Source organism: Podarcis bocagei (genome assembly GCF_964188305.1).
Source record: "Podarcis bocagei genome assembly, chromosome: 4".
NCBI lineage: Eukaryota > Metazoa > Chordata > Lepidosauria > Squamata > Lacertidae > Podarcis > Podarcis bocagei.
In genome coordinates this window covers 71317102-71336148 of record NC_138128.1, presented here as the reverse complement: position 1 = coordinate 71336148, position 19047 = coordinate 71317102, and the positions used below count along the sequence as shown (strand labels likewise).

Below are 19047 nucleotides of genomic sequence, written 5' to 3'. Positions count from 1 at the left end.
GGGGGGAGATAGCGATCTCCCTGCAGCCCCTTGCTGCAAAAGACGTCCGGGGGAAGCGGGAAGCGAAGCGCTTCGCTTCCCGCTGCCCCCGAACCTCTTCTGAAGCAAGGGGTTGGGGGGAGATAGCGATCTCCCTGCAGTCCCTTGCTGCAAAAGACGTCCGGGGGCAGCGGGAAGCGAAGCGCTTCTTCCCCGCTTCCCCCGGACGTCTTTTGCAGCAAGGGGCTGCGGGGAGATCGCTTCTCCCGGTGCTCCGAAGCCGGGCGGGGGGCAGGGGACACCTCCCGCCGCCGCGGGGACACCTTTTGAAGGCAGGCGGGGGGGAGCAAAGACTTTCGCCCCCCGCCCGCCTTCAGAAGAGGTCCAGGACCTCTTCTGAAGGCTGGTGGGGGGCAAAAGTCTTTGTCCCCCCTGCCTGCCTTCCCAGGGGCTTTTAAATCGCCCCGGACAGCGGAGAAGTCCTCCGCTGTCCGGGGCGATTTTAAAATGCCGCCCGCCAGCATTTTAAGATCGCCCCGGACAGCGGAGAAGTCCTCCGCTGTCCCAGGGTTTTTTAAAATGCTGGGGGTGGGAAGAAAAGCCCTTGTCCCCCCCCCCAGCCTTCAGAAGAGGTCCGGGGACAGACTGTCCCCGGACCTGGTCTGAAGGCGGTTTCCCTAGGAACGCATTAATTGATTTTCAATGCATTCCTATGGGAAACCGTGCATCGCAAGACGAAAAAACCGCAAGACGAAGAGATTTGCGGAACGAATTAATTTCGTCTTGCGAGGCACCACTGTACTGCAGCCTAGAATGAGTCTCAATTTTAATTTGTGACGTTGTGGTTGTATTAATATTGCCTGTCTTGAATGTCTTTAATAACATCATTAGAAAGAAAAAAAACGACATGATACTGAAGTTTCATTTGGCTCCAAAGGGCTTATTCCAGTAGTTGCAAATGAATGTTTAAGGATTAAATTTTAAGTTACCACTGCTGTGAAGAAACTTCAGTGAGATGAAACTGTTCAGAACTAACAGTGTTTTGGTGATTGAAAAATAGCAGAGAAGTTAGCTGCAAAATAACAAAACTCTTGCTTTGCATTTGTCCTGGTTCTTGTGTAGCTAGGCCATGGCTCAGCATTACGTGTGAACCCTTCCCAGCAGCTTATCTATTGTTTCCTTATTGCCAGTCATCCATGATTTGAAGCCATGGCTTGTTGCTTATTGCCTGTCTTCGTTTTAGCTATGGCTTGGCATTACATGTGAGCTCAGCACTTTCCTTAGCCATAGTTTGCTTGGCTACTCCACTCCAGATGCTCACCAGGGTACAAATGCATGAGGCTATAGCAGATGGGAAACAGACCAAACTTTGGAGAAACAAACCATAGTTTGACAAATATGTAGGATAATTTATGGTTAACTACTGATTTGTTAAACAAATCATGGCTTAGCATTACATGCAAACCAGGCCAATGTGTGAAAGATTTGCCTGGTCTTCAGGATAAGTACCAGACTCTAAAGGTAAGGTGTATTTTCTCTGTTTTATTGATTTTATTTAAAGAAAGCTGCTTCCTAACACGAACTCTTACTTTTCCCCCTAACAAGAACTTTTGGGTTTTTTTGAACATTTAGTATATATACTAGATTATGTTACCATAGTTGGACTCAAAAGCATGCTGAAGTTAAGATGTGAATAAATGTATTTGTTGTTTCCCAGGCATCCTGCAGCATCCTGATGGCACAGTCCTCAAACAATTGCAGCCACCACCTCGAGGGCCCAGAGAACTAGAATTCTATAACAAGGTAATTGTTTTCTGATTCATCCTCTAACTGAAGTTATGCTTTTTTTTGGTTGAATTGAAGCACCCCTCTGTTTAATTATCACTGGGAACCTGTGTGCATAACCTTACTGTCCCAACTTAGCACATACTCTAAATGGCAAACTCAATATGGTAGTCTTGATCAGTGCCAGAGACTGGTTATAGATATGGGAGGAAGATGACATACTGTGGAGCTTATGACATCAGTGGGTCTTGAGTATGACTAGTGTTTGATGTCTTCCATTGTCAGTAATGTTGGTGTGCATCCCTTTATTGACAGTCTCAGAGGTCATCTTGTGTACACAGCAGACACACTGGTAGTTTCATCATGTGCCTGTCTAGTTGTTGGGCATCTATCCATAACTTTCCCCTTGTTTTTCTATACAGTCATACCTCGGGTTGCGAATGTGCCTCCCACGTGGGTCACGTTCGCAACGTAACCCATGCGGGAGGCACGTTTGCAACCCGCAGCGCTGTGTCTTCACACGCGCGTGATGCGATTCGGTGCTTATACGCAAAGTGTGATTTAGTGCTTCTGCGCATTCGCGAGTGCCAAAACCTGGAAGTAACCCGTTCCGGTACTTCCAGGTTCGGCGCGGTCCGTAACCCGAAAACATGCAACCTGCAGTGTTCACAACTCAAGGTATGACTGTATTCTATAAGTGAGCTTCATGCTAGCTGTGATGTGGCCCCATTGGCAACTGCTTATTTGATTATCTAGGGGCCTATATAGGCATGGAGCCTCTGGAGGAACGAAGACTGGTTTATGCATTGAAGAGGGAGTGGTACATTGCACCAAATAAGGTGTGATATTGGAGTAAAAGCCAGTTTGGTTAAGGGGGTACTAGAATGCTCCTGCTACCCTGTTTCCTTGAAATCACTTTGTACAGGAACCCGGGGTTATGTAGCTAGTTACTGGATCTCATGGCATAGGTGGCACATCTTTGAAGTTAACTTTTGGTTGTCAGTAGAACAAACTAATATTGCAAATAAATGTTGAAATCATTCTTGGGGAATGAAATTACAACATATGTTTGGTTGAGTCAGAGTGGATTATGTACTTTCTACCAGAGTTGCCTAAAGTAACATTAGTGTGCACGTGGAGAGAAAATGTAAATAGTTCATTAATATATGAGCTCTTGGAACAGTTTGTGCTGAAACATTTGGTTGCAAATGACTCCATTCGCTATTAAAGCCAAAAACAGTGTGATCCTCATTTAGGAAATGTCTCCTATAACAAAGTATTTTTTTCCTGCTAATCAGACCTTATAACTTCTTCAGTATAAGTAATTTGATTATTTTACTATTCCTATAGCTGGATGTCTATATTGACTTGGTTTTTAGGGGGTGGGGGATTTAGAAAAGGAATAAATTCACCAGAGTTTGTAGTGTGTTAACAATAATAATTTAGAGTCCTAGAATTAACCTGTTAGCAAGCTTCAGCTTTTTCCTGACCTACATAGGAGACAGGCAAGGCAGCCTGTGATCTGTCACCTGGTTTCTCTTGGTGACAGAAAATCCAATAGTTCAGGCAGGCAAGAGTTTGAAGGCATTTTTTCCTTTATAAGTATATATAATGGACAACAGTAATTTGTAAATGGTCTTGTTCATTTCCTTTTTAAGTGTAACTAGAATAACAGGACTGACTGTCTTTCTGTCTGTCTCTGAAAAGTACTTGCTCAGCATTTTGCCTCTGCAGTTGTTATTGCCAACTAAGGGTCAAAATTTAATATTGAATAAAAAAAATTAAAATTGCATTGGTGTCACATTAGGAATTAGTTGTTGAGTTGCATGTTTTAATATTCTTTCTGTTCTTCATTGATGATGTGGCTTTGCTGCAATTGAATGACAAGTCATGAACAAAATAAATAATTGCATCCCTCTAACAAAAATCAGGTATCTTATGGCAGTAGAAACAATGCACTTTAATTGTTTTAATTGCACTTTAATCATTCAGTCAATGATAAAGCTGCTAATGTTACAGTACACAAGTTTTGCAGTCCACTCTACTTCACCTTCCCCTCCTCCTCCACCCCTACTTGGAAGCGTAAACCCACAGTTGGTAGGCTATGTTAAGAGTTCCTGTATTTACTGGATGCTTTCTAGGGTTATACCAATCCAATATAATCTTTTAAAGGCCATTTAGTTTAGGAATTTGGGGTGGGGTGGGAGAATGCAATTGATTAATTCATCACTGAAAGATTATCCTCCTCATACTTGATTTTGCCATAACTGAAGGTGAAAGGGAGACCAGATTGTCTCCCTGTGCCCCATCCTGTCACTAGTACACCTAAGAATGTTTTGATTAGATTGACTCATGCTGCACAGGATCCCTAAGCACACATTGGTGTGCTTTAGTGCTGTCAAACTCTGAATTTCAATTTGGGGTGGGGGTTTTTTGATAGCAAAATACTTATTTTTTTTATAAAAGACTTAACAGTAGTCAAACGTTCTGGCACAATTTACAGCATTTATTCTGAGAGACACTTTGTTTCCTTTCTAAATGGATATTTCTCATTGAGTGTGAGGTTTTAAACATACAGTGGTGCCTCGCAAGACAAAAGAATCCGTTCTGTGATTCTCTTCGTCTAGCGGTTTTTTCATCTTGCGAAGCAAACCCATTGACGGATTAGTGGATTAGCGCTATTAGCGGCTTTTAGCAGCTTAGAAAAGGGGGAAAAGGAAAAAAAACCAGCAGGAACTCGCAAGACATTGTCATATTGCGAAGCAAGCCCATAGGAAATTCGTTTTGCGAAGCACCTCCAAAACGGAAAACTCTTTCGTCTAGCAAGTTTTCCGTCTTGCGAGGCATTCGTCTTGCGGGGCACCACTGTACAGAGGGTAAGATTCAACTAACAAGTCCTGTTAGTGGAAGCCCTGGGCAAGGTCTTTAGGTTGTGTACCCCTGAAACTGGTTGGGTGCTGGTGGTTGGAAGAAGCGCTGGGACAGCGTGCAGGGGTATGAGAATGAATTGTTCCATCTGGCAAGCCTAAATGCTTGTGCTGAAGATTACCTTAGCATGATGTTGGATTCCCCCCATAAGTTCTAAATATCCAAATGTAGTCTGCCACAAGAGGGAATTGAGTGGTTTGTTGCAGTTCAATCATATTTCTTTTATTTCAGGTGTATGCTGCTGACTGTGAAGACTCTGTGTTTCTAGAACTCCAAAAATATTTGCCAAAATATTATGGAACCTGGTCATCACCTACTGCACCCAATGGTAATGCTGTTAGAAAGTGCAATAAGCACTAAGTTTTTGGCAACTGCTTGGGAGATGGTTCTGAAAATGCCAGAAACTAAGTACCCGAGCACAGCGTGATAAATCACTATCATGTGGAACATCATGAAACAATATATTGCTATGCTTTGTAGATGGAAAAATGTCATGTAAATAAGGGCTGTTTTCTGCAAACTCAATTGATTCTTCAGTAAGATCCAGTTTAGCATATTTAGGTCTATTGCAGAATTTGTATGTCAAAATACACCTTCTACTTCTAACAGCAACAGGGGTACCACTAGTAGGGTACAGTAGTCTTGCAAGAAGATAATAAAATGACCACTGCCAAGAATAAATGTTGGCAATTTAAAGCATGCTAAAGGGCTTATTATTATCTTTTAACATTTTATACTTTCTCAGAATGTTAGTTACAATTTGCTTCATTGAAAGGATGGCTACTGTAATTACTTACATTCTTACACAGGAGGCTGAAGCTGACCTGGACAGCAGATTTCATAATAAAAATAATTTATAAAAATTTATACTATTATATTAACTTATACAACACTGTCTGATAGTGAGAAGGGATATAAAAGTATACACAATGAAATAAAATCACAGACTAAAAAGAATCATTGTTGGGAATTAGATGGTTAATATAATGCTTGTTGTAATATACCACAACCAGGAGGACGTCATCTTTGAGCCACTCCTGTACTTGTGTCCTTTCCACTGACCTCTAATGATTGGGTTGGTTAGATTATGACATTGATCTGGTTTATTCTGAATTGTTAACAGATTTGTACCTGAAACTGGAAGATGTGACACACAGATTTAAAAAGCCATGTATAATGGATGTAAAAATAGGCCAGAAAAGCTATGATCCATATGCTTCCGCTGAGAAGATTAAGCAACAAGTCAGCAAGTACCCATTAATGGAAGAGATTGGGTTCTTGGTGCTAGGCATGAGGGTAAGATGCAGTTCTTCATTGGATTTTAAATCTTTTTATGCTCTTGACAACATGGGGGCAACTAAAATTATGTTTAGATGATATTTTCAACAAAACAACACCACCACAAACTGGCTTATAAGTATAAAACCAAATTTGCTAGAATAGAGATAGACTTATAACCATTCAAACAACAAACATACTAAAGTGCCATGTGCAAGACAAAGCCTGGAGATACTGTAAACATGGAGTGGATAAATGTACAACTCTTATCTTAACAAGTTACATGTACAGTAAATGTTATACAGACTGGATAAATGAACCGTTCAACGAGTAACGTAAGTCCAATCATGGAATGGCAACCCCCGTGCCACCACAACGGCAAGAGTAACATCCAGATAACGAACGAGACTCTGGCAGGCTAACTAGTTATGCGACCCCGAGCTCCTTTTGGCTACTTGCGTTATTCTCACCAGGGTGGTGACTTTGATTTTCCTTCCCATGATTGATCCATGTACACAGCTTTGTGTTTCCAACTCAAGACCCATTGAAGAACATCTCATCCAGTTCAATCTTTGAAAAACAGCTTTGAAAAACTTTTTCATATTCTCCAGTGTGCTACCCTTGCCGTTGTGTTGGCACGGGGTTGCCGTTCTGTGATTGGGCTTACGCTACTTTTTGAACGGTTCATTTATCCAGTCTGTATAACGTTTACTCTACATGTAACTTGTTAAGATAGAGTTGTACATTTATCCACTCCATGTTTACAGTATCTCCAGGCTTTGTCATGCACATGGCACCTTAGTATGTTTGTTGTTTGAATGGTTATAAGTCTATCTCTATTCTAGCTATTTTAGTAAATTTGGTTTTATACTTATAAGCCAGTTTGTGATGGTGTTGTTTTGTTGTATTATTATCACTGTCACCACATTTGATACTTTGTGTATATAGATGATATTTTCCCCACGGAAAGATGTTAGGAGTCAGCATGCTTTGGGTTTGAATTTTTCTATCATGCCGTATTCCCTGCTTCCCTTATTGCAGGGAGATGTAGGTGACTGAATTGAGACAATCTGCATTAACTTCTCATTAATAATAATAATGAGAAAAGAAGTGGGTAGGGTTGGCGATCGAAAGGAAGACCTATTACTGATTTCTTTTTTGAGTACAATAATCTGAACAGCATCTTCAAGATTTTCTTTTTTCTTTTTATAAAGAAGATTGTACTTTGTCAAGATGTGGACTTTGATAATATATTTCTTTTTATCTCCCTGGTTTTCTCATACAGCTCTACCCTTCCTCCTTTATCATATTATATTCTCAGTAGTTCCGCCTCTTGCACCCCATACTTAAGTACCATTTCATTGTTCTACTCAATAACACCAGCAAATAGCTAGATTTATTAACTTCATATTCATAACTTCATATGGGTTGCATTCAGAAATTTAAGCTGTTCACAGCAGTCCTCCAGAGAGCTAACATGTTGTGTTGATAGCTTGGCTATCCCTTCAGGCCTTTGGTGCAGCATGGTGATAAACTGCAACAGTCTTGCATAGCATTGTGTTATTGTGTTAGTGAAGCATTAATTGACTTTTAATGTGAAAGATTTGGCTTTCAAAACCTTAAAAATTAGCCTTCAGGCAATAGATAATAATTGTAATTTCCCTAGCCAAGTAGAAGAAAAGAAACAACATGTTTTCTGTTTGGTCCCCATAGAGACCTCATATTTTATCAGTGTATTACTGAAGGTGGATGATGTTGTTTGGCACTTGAATTTGACAGGCATTTTTGGTCTGTGTTCATAGATGTTTAGGGAGCTATTAATGTTCTGTACTGTATGTGATGTTCAAGTTCTTTAGTATTATTTTGCTGTCCAGTTGCTTTCTTATAGTGCCAAACACATGTTCATTAACATTTGGTGGGAGAAGTGTATTATTCCTTTATCATAATCTTGCTGACCTCAGTCAATTGGGTTCCAACCATTCCCAGACTCCCTGTTAAAGCAGCCTGTAATGGGTTTAGGGGTTGCTCGTGCGTAAGTTGCCGCCACTCCTGGCTAGGTTACCTGGTTGAACCCTTTCTGACTGAACAGCCGCTAGCATTGTGACTGTCTCAGTCGCTGGCAGAATCCGTCAGTGGGCGTTTCTTGAACTTCTTCCAGCACAAAAATTCTTTGACGCCTAGTCTCCGCCTAGTCTCCCTGCGCGGAAGCCTTCTGCGCAGGGAGGGTGTGGGCAGCGGAGGACCCATACTCTCTCTGCTGGTCTCCGGCGAGGAGTCTTGGAGCCTCCTCTCCGATTCCCTCATCTGCCCCCCTTCTCCACTGGTGTTACGCTGATTTCCTTCCCCAGCAAATGGGCTGCCCCTCTCCCTACTGGGACCCTCTCCGGCATCCCTCTGGAGCCTTTCCTCCGCCTCTAGCTCCGATGGCAGTTCCCTGACACAGCCCTATATTTGTGCTTAACTTTCAGATCTGGTGTAGCAGAATAAATGTCCTATGTACATTCTGGATTGGAGTAAAATATGTCAGCAAAAAAATCTGTTCCTTTAATATAATGAAAATGGGCAGATTTGGATAGAGACATAGATTGCAAATATATATATATTCTGTATTTCCTATGTCTATATGCATCTCTCTGAGATTTTAATTGGAACACCATGGTCTGAAGCCTGTATAATAATAATAATAATTTTATTATTTATACCCTGCCCATTTGGCTGGGTTTCTGGTGGACCTTGCTGGATGCACTGTCAACTGCTTCTGTTTGTGTAGTTACTGAGAATGAAAAATAAGTATCAGTTCATTTGCTGTCCCATGTAACACATATAATTTAAATGTTGGTTTAGTGATCTTATTCTAGATAATATTTTTTTTCCCCTAAACTTGCTGCTGTTAGTGGTTATATGCACACATATTTTTATATTCATTTGATTTCTATTTTTATGCAGCATGTTTATTGTTTTCCAGACAGACTTGTTTTGCAATGATGCTTGGTCATAAACTTATATGTCTGAGTTTAGATCCCCTGTAGAATACTAAGCTATCCTCTGTCACTGGCCTATATCCGAAGACTACATAGGCCAGTTGATTCTGGGGCATCGGAGTAGACATTCTGAACACCCATAACTTTATTTGCACTGGTTTCTTGTTATTGGACTGTAAAGTATAGAGAGGTATATAGCATAACATCTCACTGATGTATTATTCCATTGAAAAAGCTATATCTGAATATACAAAGTTTATCATGTTTTCAACGTGAACTTGCTGAGTTTGGATTGCTAGATAGATCCAGCTCATGAAATAGTTTCAGAGATGTGTGGATAATGCATTTTGAAAAAAAACCCCTTCTTTTGTATGCTGAAGAGTACATTGGAACTAGTCCTAGGACAAAGACATTTTTTCAGAAATCAGATGGCAAAATTACATTATTATTTTGTGTGTTTTAAGGTTTATCGCGCCCATTCTGACAGCTATGAGACGCAAAACCAGCACTATGGAAGAGGCTTAACGAAAGAGACAGTAAAAGATGGTAATGTTTGGATTTAGACCAGGTTGTAGTACTACTATTAGGCCTTTATTACGAGACTGTGTGCTTATAAACTACATGTAGCTTGTCTCATAGTTAAGAAAATTGAGGACAATATTATAAAACCCTCTAGCATGCAGGATTGCCAGGGAAGGGAAGAAAGTGGGATCATTCTGACTTGGGGTTAAAGGTAGGAGAGTTCAGATGGGGGAAATACGTGTATCTCTGACTTAGTTTCGGATGAGGGAGTTAAGACAGCACAGCCTGCTTATGCCAGGAACCTCCTAACTCACATGGAGATGCACTGGATCCTAACCTGCTCATCCTAACTTGAGATCCTGCTATAGGATTGCTCCCCATGAATATTTTATAGTGCAGTCCCAGCTCTTTAGTTATAAATTCTGAGCATTGATAGTATGTTTTGAGGGTTTAAAGCGATTCCCATAAACTCTCACAATAATCCTGGAAACTAGGTCAGTTGTACAGTGCAATCACAACTCACTTAAGGGTTCTGTTCCAGAAGCAGCACACGCATGCAGAATTGTGCATAGTCAAAAGCTGCCTGCTGGAAGGGGGGCGGGGATCTCACAGAGGAGCTCCCTGCATCCCCACTGCCAGGGGAAGAAGAAATCTTGCCTTGGCAGCAAGACGAGTGGGGAAGCAGTAGAAACAGATGGAGGAGGAAGAAACCTGGTTCCTTCAGCTGCAGAAGGGAGGAGAAAGGCAGACAGGGAAAGAGGCAGGCAGAAGCTGCAACACTGTTCCAGCCTTTTGCTTCTGCCTGTATGTCTCTAGGTTGGCCTCTCTCTTCCCTTCTGCAGCTGGGATTTTTTTCATCCTCACTTCCCTGCTCACCATGCAGCTGAGAGAGGCGGGTTTCTTCTTCCTCTGTCTGCCTCTCACCTCCCTTCTGTCTTAGTCTTCCCTCCTTGTCTGCTGTAACTGTTATCCAGAAGGCAACTGCTGCCTGAGCTGAGTGTGTACAATTGAATTTGCACAAGTAAAATGTGTGGAAGATGTGATCATGCTATAGTATTCCCATAATGCATTGGGTGGATAAAACTGAAAGATGAGGGCTTGCTTAAGTGCATGTAAGAAGTGAGTCTTGAACCAGAGAACACCAGAATAAATCGGACACACTTGCTCTGAAACCTTTAACATTGCAATTAATATTTTGATGATGGGAAATCTGAATTGGGACACTTGTCTGAATTTTTGGGGGCATATTATCAGCTGACTCTGAATAGCAACTTAAACCTGAATTCTGTTATATGAATAGCTGAGAATTTGTTGTCAATTTTGCTTTTTGGAAGCTAGGCACCATTGCTATACTGCAGTTTGAACTTTCCAGTCAGTGGCTATTAATTTTACTGGTTTCTTTCTTGCAGGTGTGGCTCAGTTTTTCCATAATGGATTCTGCCTGAGAAAAGATGCTGTAGCTGCCAGTATTCAAAAGATCAAAGAAATACTGCAGTGGTTTGAGAAGCAGAAGCAGCTTAACTTTTATGCAAGTTCTTTACTATTTGTCTATGATGGCTTGTATCCGATGACAACTACATGGTTAAATGATGGCAGTCTGGTCGAGAAGGGAAGAGTGTCCAAGGGTCAAGTGCCAAGTGGTGGTACATTGGAATATAATAACAACATTCGGGTCATCAGTTCTACAGAGAATGGCAAGGTAGAGACCTCTGTAGGCAAAGGCTTCTCTAAAATGTATGCACTTCACAAAAGGCACCAGAGTCAAATTTCCCTTCAAGTTGAAACTGTGGAACAAGACAACATATGGAAGAGCAGTGCTTGCCTTTCACAAGAACATCTGAATGGAAATGTTATACCTCAGCTGGAAAAAGTTTTCTGCCACATGCCTACTACGCTGCCAGAAAGCATGGAGGTTGAAGTCAGGATGATAGATTTTGCGCATGTGTTCCCCAGCAACACACACGATGAGGGCTATATTCATGGTCTGAAGAATTTAATTACCGTCCTTCAAAATATTTTAGATACTTAAACTTTTTGCTATGATTTCTACTGGGGGCCAATTATAATGAAAAGCAACAACATTTCTGCACTTGTGATTCTGTTATATGTTGGTTTGTATTGTTCTACATTTTACTTGTCTTTGTACTTTTGGTAGGATGATCAAGTATTTTATAATCTTACTCAGGAAAATTATTCTGTAGTTTCTTACAGTTTAGTAAGAGAGAAGCTAATGAGATTTAACTGGTAATCGTAGGAACTTTCATTTAACTTGTGAAGCTTAGCTAAAATTGGGGGATGATTTGTGTCAGATAAAATGGTAGAGCTTTCTCATGCCCTTAAATATTTTTAGCTTAATCAGAGTCCGTCCATGCAGCCAGAACACTGAGCCATATCTCTAAATAACGGGTTATTAGGAGAATATTAGAATATTATCCTTAGGTGTTTACTACATCTTTAGAACTGGAGCATTTCTGAGGGATAAATACTTAAAAATCTATATTCTAATTGAACCAGCATTTTAGTGTGAGGTGATCATACTGCTTCGTTCTTAAAACTGGGTAGGTATGCTCATCTTTTCATGGCTAAACTTAAAAGTATACTCGAACAGTGTAATTTATTATGAGTGCTATTGAAAAGTTTTTCAGAACTAATGAAATAGGAGTTGTCTGCCATGTAAAGATGTTAAATGCTGTTTTGAAACATTTGTGTCAGATTTTGTGCCCTATTTTGTTTATAAGCTTTATATTTAGATATTCAACTAGGAGTTGCTTTGGACATTGCAGAAAAACAGCAAAATAATATATACTAGTGAGTCTACAATGTCTAAAGTCAGTTATAAAAATAAGGTAGTACTATGGCCATTCATTGTGTGGGCAATTTTCTAAAATTGCACAACCAGTGGTTAAGATAGTTTTAAGAGGTTGCAGTTGGAGAGAGTATTTAAAGAGCTCTCCAGTCTCTTAAGTTGCATTCTCTTGAAATCCTCTCATCCAAGGAATGTATGAGCACTAGAAATAAGTCCATGTTGAAAAATGGCCATTATAAGCCAGGGTCTTCAAAATTATTAAATTGCCTATGGTGAGAATAAGGACTGCTTTATCAGACATAATACTACACATTGGTAAATACAAGCAGATGGAAGCCAGAGACTCAAGTAGAGGATGTTTAAAGCTTACACCCACATTTTGGAACAAATCACAGTTTCTGTTAATTCCAAATACAGGATTTTTAAATTTTTTTTTTAAAGTTGAGTTAGTTCAGTTGAACCAGAATTGCACTGCGGCTTAATGTTGTAGTTTCAATAAGCCACAGTTTACTTGTATTACAATATAATGGGAAACTGCATTTTGGAACAAACCATAAACAGTAGCTATAAATGCTTTCTTGTGCTAGAACAGGAGGGGGAGAATTTGTGAGTCTGAGGCTTGTGTCTGCTTGCTCTCTTAGCGTTGCATTTGAAGTGGGCCTTATCGTGCAAACGTTGGGCTGATACAAGAGAGCTTCCTTCTGGCAGCATGTGCATCCCCATGAACATAAAAAAGGCAGAAAGGAGAGTATGGACCTTGTTCAACTAATGTGTCCTGGTAGTGGAAGCCTGTGCAAGGACTTTCGTTAGCTCCAATGGCTCTTGTTAGGAGACCCCCCAAAGCAGTAGGAGGTAGAGTGTGAATGTTTTGTCTGGCAAGCTTAAGTACTTGTGCTAATCAATGATTAGCATAGCTCTACAATGAATTTCTCCCTAGGTGACATTGCACGACACCCCACAGCAATTCTCATGGGCATGTTTCAGAATCTGTCTAGCATGGAAATGGTTGCAGTCAAATCCAGTAATACAAGATGTAAAATTGTACAAATCAGAAAATTTTCTGGAAAATCTTTCAGTGCTTTATATTTTTCCATGGAATTTTTTTCCTTTTTGTAAGTTTATTAATAACTAGATGCCAGCTGCAAATACAGTATAAGGCAAGCTTGGCAGTTTTGACATTTTTAGCTTTGTTTATGAAACACAGGTAAATTAGATCACTTTTTATAAGCCATCAGAAAAAAAAATCTAGCACAAATTATGCTGTGTAAATTAAGTTTACTTAATTTGCATAGGAAAAAATATCCTCTACCACCTCCTAAAATTCACATTGCTGGAAAATGCTTTTTAACCAAATGTCCATTTTCTAGTTGTGCCGTTAAGGAGAATACTTTGCTTGACTTCAAAACTACCAAGAACCAGAGGCTCCTGTCACTGAGCAGGCCCCACTTGCTGTAAGGGAATTATGCAAACAGACAGTCTCTCCTGCATTTGATCACCCTCCCCCCGAACTTTTTAGAAGGAAAGCTACAATTTTAGGATTAATTTCAGTGTTCTGCTAATACTTCTTCACTGTATGGTGTTTTGTTGGCTAATTGGACATAAGAATTTATCAGAGTTTTGTGTTTTCACTTTCTAAGGTTCACTAGAATACTGATTTTAATTGGAAGCAACATGTGGTAAATATACATGGACTTTTTATTTCCTATCAAAAAAATTCTACATTGATAAACAGTTTTCACATAGGTTATAAAGTGAGCCTTAATTAATAAAAACCAATGTCAAAGGTGATACTACCATCTTTAAGAGTGATTAGAAGAATTCAGTGTTCTGTGAAGTAATTTAAAGCATATTCTGGAAAAAGTTACACTATTCTGTCCTATTGAGCTACCTTTGTCACAATTAGCTTATTCTATAGTATCTTATGTTATCTGTGTCTGTTTTCTGTTCAACACAGAATACACTCTCATACACACATGGGTATGTCTAATGTAGGGCAGGTATTTATTCTTTCTTGTCCTGTACCATTTCACATCTGTAGGGCAGTAATCTGTATGCTCTGTAATATTAGTATTATAATTGTTGATTGCTGTGCTGCTTACACTATTTAATGTAACTAGAACATTGTAGGATCACCTTACAGAAAGCACTCCTATCTAATTTTCAGTTTTTATAGTTGCAATTGTAACAGAATTATACTCATTTTTATTCAGTTGGAAGTTAAGAGTACTTTAAATTAAAAACTGGGTACAGCTAAAACTAGCCCATTCAAATGTAGACTGCAGAAATGGTAAATTCAGAACTTATGTGACTTTCACAGGAGGAAAGAGAAAAGAGAATAAAAACTCAGAATAGGATAGTATGCTTTCCTTTATGTTAGTATACTCTCACCATTGTTTATGGACTAATTTCATTATTTCCATTTCTTATTCATAGGAAGCCTTGTAGAGTGATGCTTTAATAGCATAAGCTTGGGTACGTAATTGTGAAAGTTCTTATTTCATAGATTTCCTGATTCTGTAGCTTATTGTGTATGTTGGAACTTGGATGTACACAGGAATGCCTGGTACACGCATGGCCTTCCCTATTCACCTAATGAAGGAGGCAAGTTGATTTTATGTGCAAAAAAATAGATACGCCCACCTCTAATTCAAGTGGATATGAAAACCTGTGTATTATGAGAACTTTGTGTATATATCAGAGCACCTACAGGGCTTGAAACTGGAGCCCTTGTGTAGCGAAAGGAGTATTTAAATGTGTCTCTTTGGAAGGAAGAATGACTGATGTAAACACTAATGAAGATGACTCCACAGCTACAGCCTCTGTAAATGACATTGATTTTGAAAAATTGGCTCTTGTCACAAGGACACTTCTTAGTATCGCTTCTGATGTGTTTGTGAAAATACTCCTTTTAAATGTATTTTGTGGGAAATTATGTACAATCTTACCTGATAAGAATTTAAATTATATAATTTTTTAATAGCAAAACATTTTCATTCTTGGTATTTTTGGATATTAGTGGTTCCTGGTGCATATATTCAAATGAAATTTAAAATAATGGTATTATGAAATGTTAAAATATTTTAACTAACTAGTTTTACAGAACTATGAAATTGTGTATAATTGTGTTTTCACATGGAGGCTGTATTTTCAAACTGAAATTATTTTTGTTCTATTGTACAGGAGAACTATTTTTGCGTATCCCATACATTCCATACCATTCCATATGAGATGCTTAAATTTTAGGAAGAGACTATTTTCACTTAAATTGTGGATTGAATGAACAATTTGGCAGGTTACAAGTAGGTCCTATGCATGCTTACCTGGAAATAAGTCCCTCTGTGTTTTGTGGCATTTCTTAATAAGCGTGCATTGCACCATGGCCATAGTCTGTCATAGCAGAACTGAATAAGGGTCACTTAGGAATGTGACTAAGGGTGCAAAATACTGCACGGATTTTGAGGGAAACATATTTCAGTATTAAATACTAATCTAGAGAGAGAGAAAAGGGCACAACCACTATAGCCCATGAGCCGAAACCCTTCTAAATTCCTTTATATTATGGCCCTTTTAAAGGACTGCAACTGATACAAAACACTCCTTTCGACCTGTTCATATTAGCTATTTTAATTTTTTTTAATATAGTTTACACTATTTGCAATAACCGTCCCTGCTGAGTGCCTTCTGCTTCAGGTTTGGTACCTTTTAAATGACCTCATGTAGCATCTATTATGATGTAATGGAATGCTTTAAGGGAGAGTTGAATGACTGTATTGATTATGTCCCACTAATGTTGGAGAGTATGGTTTCAATAGTTAGCTTCTTTTGATCCAAAACAAATTCATTCGGAAAACTGCCACGCTTTATGCTCAGTTCCACAATAATAGTAAATTGTGAGCCATGCTTAAAAACCTATGAGTGAATCACATAATGAATTACTTAAGCCCCCCCCCCCCCCGTTATGTTGTCTGGCTCGCATGTTACCAAATAAGCCAGAAAGGTTGAGGAGGCATCTATAGCAACAGGACTTGGGAACGGGGCATTCTGAAGGGGTGGGAACTGTGGCTTTGGCTCACCCACCCCATATCCCTTCTCAAGTGGCCCTACCTCAAAACTTTGCTTTCTGTGGACATACTGCCTTTACTCAACAACGACAAAACCCCGGGGGCTTAATACACAATCATATGCATCCATGTGCCTTGCCCGGTACTCAAAAGAAGCATTGGATTTCAATTCCTGAAAAGAGGCGACCTCATTTGTGTGGTTGTGAACCAGTCCTTAGGGTGCTTGAATCTGGCCATATGTGAATCTTTTTGAAGAGAGCCTTCTGTAGCATATTGTGTGGAAAGGAATTTGAATAAGAGTTTAGGTTGGAGATGCTGAAGAAGGCAGCAGTAAATAATTTATTCACTCAACGTGTAGCTTTTTGCAGATCGTATCCATCCAAAAGCCTTACATTCAGTTTTGTTTTGCCTGTTTTCTATGTACTGTTCATGCTGGTAAACCATTGAATTGGAGCCTAGAGTGATGAACTCATTCAGCTGTGAAATATTATTACATTATATATCCAGGAGCTAAATACTGCACATTTGTAATTGTTCATTGTGGTTTTGTTAGCTGAAGTTAATGCACACTTAAAAAAAACAACTTTCATACTATGAATATTTCTACTAATCTTCCCTAGATAGCAACTCTGAGTAGTTTTGTATGTAGGTATAGAAAATTAATTTTTGTTTGCCATTTAGAGAAGTGACGCCTGTACATTTAGAGTTTGTTGGAGATTAATCTTTACATGAAATCCGGCAACAGGAAAGACAAAGCAACAGTGGTTTTGGGAACAAACGAACATTTACACACATTGGATAAATCATTGTCTAAATATGCTTTTGAAACGTATAAATGTTGGCACTGGAAAAAAATATCTGAACTGGCTGAACTGATTTTGAACTAAAATGTCCAAATATGATTAATATTGCACACCTGCATATGAATGATACCAGAGTGCACATAAGCACTTTAATATTCTGAGAACTGTACTGGAAAATATATGGAAGCATGTGAAATTGCACCTGGAGCTGGATTAACTGGTAGGGGTGGGAGGGGGGATTTTACAGTTTAAATGTACATGAATGAATGAATGTAATCTGGCCTCATTTTCTCTGGCTCAAAAAGTTGAAATTGTGTTGTGCAATGTCCTTTTTTGGTGTTTGACTGTAACTGATATTTTGGGAGGATTGTTGTTGGACTGCAGAGGTATGTGTTTTATAGTAAAAAAAAATCTATTATGCTATATACCAATTCTTTTGTAATTTATGTGATATTTAGGTGATTCTAATAGCTGTATATTAGGCTGACTATTAAATTGTCTTTTAAGTTAACCTTGAATGCATTGTCCTTGACTTCTTAAGCAATGTATTGCTTCAATTGTGAGAAAACATTCTCCCACTTTTGTAGTTTCTGTTGCCAGGTGAGTTCTTCCTCTCTTAGCTGTTTAGTTCCTCCAAGATACCAGACTTTTAGAAGACACCTGAAGGCAGCCCTGTTTAGGGAAGCTTTTAATGTTTGATGTATTACAGTATTTTAATATTTTTTTGGAAGCCGCCCAGAGTGGCTGGGGAAGCCCAGCCAGATGGGTGGGGTATAAATTAATAATAATAATAATAATAATAATAATAATAATAATAATAATAATAATAATAATACTGATGAAGGTGTGTACTACCAAGCCCCTCATAATTTTGTTACTAAGTTACAAATATTAATGCACTTCACACTTATTAATGTACATCACACTTAGGCAGTATTGTTAAACAAAAAAAGCTTTTGGCCTGAGGAGCTTACTGTCTAAAACTGTGTTAGAGACAGAGGTATGTAGAAGTAGATTGGTTCTCTGTTCCAGCATTAGCAAAGATCTGACTGATGGGCACTAGGAACAGGAGGAGATTTTCTGTAGTGATACTATAGTTGTGGAATTCTTTCTCCAGGGAAGTCTGGCGAGCCCCTCTGAGGGCACTTGAATTTTTATTATCATTATGTAAGGGAATTTACGATTGACATTATTGTGTTTCTACTGCGTGCTTGCTGTGTTTCGCTGGCTTTTAATCCTGGTGTGTATTTGTATTCATAGTGCTTTGTTTGATTTTTAACACTGTCTTTTCTTCTAATGTTTCCTTTGAGCTGTTTTAATTAGTTCTGAAAAGCAGCCTGTAAATAAATGCATAAATAAGAGTAACAGGAAGAATATGTGCAAAGGCAACTAGACGTGCTTGGGTTTCACCTTTGTAGGAAGAGAGAGCCAAAGGTGGTATCCAGCAGCAATTTCCTATTATGGAAGGAATGTGTCTGCAAGACTGGGAAGGAGGGAATTCATCCTCCTCCCTGAAGTGCCCAGCACCCCCTAAAATCTTCTCTGGAAGGACTCCCAACTCTTTGGAACAGATATACGGGGGTGAAGGGTACTGCACTGTGGAGGGGGAATTGCCGAAAAACACCTGCTTCTCAGTTTTATTGACAGATTCCTTCTGTCAGTGAATGGTCACCCTTAAGGAAGTAAGCCGTATGCCTGGAAAGAATTGTGAGAGGTGATTTTTTTATATATATAAAATATTTATTGCAATTTTTTAAAGGACAAATAATCCACCAAACATATAAAATACCATCACCATACACACAGAAAGTTAAAACAAAGTTAAGAAATAAACAAAGAATAAAAGAAAGATACATATAAAATACAGTTGTTCATATATCATATTTTCATAATCTTTGGACTTC

The 19047-nt window shown here is 39.1% G+C and overlaps 1 protein-coding gene across 1 annotated transcript in view; it reads left to right on the top strand.

The window, feature by feature from the left end:
• The window catches only part of IPMK (inositol polyphosphate multikinase), a 28256-nt gene extending 10602 nt beyond the window's left edge, over positions 1-17654 (top strand). Inside the window, exons 2-6 of the mRNA XM_081192350.1 lie at positions 1697-1782; positions 4924-5020; positions 5816-5988; positions 9416-9497; positions 10883-17654. Coding sequence (XP_081048476.1) covers positions 1697-1782; positions 4924-5020; positions 5816-5988; positions 9416-9497; positions 10883-11502 — 1058 coding nt within the window. The 3' untranslated portion in view covers positions 11503-17654. The remainder of the gene's footprint in view (positions 1-1696; positions 1783-4923; positions 5021-5815; positions 5989-9415; positions 9498-10882) is intronic.
• The last annotated feature ends 1393 nt before the right edge of the window (positions 17655-19047 follow it).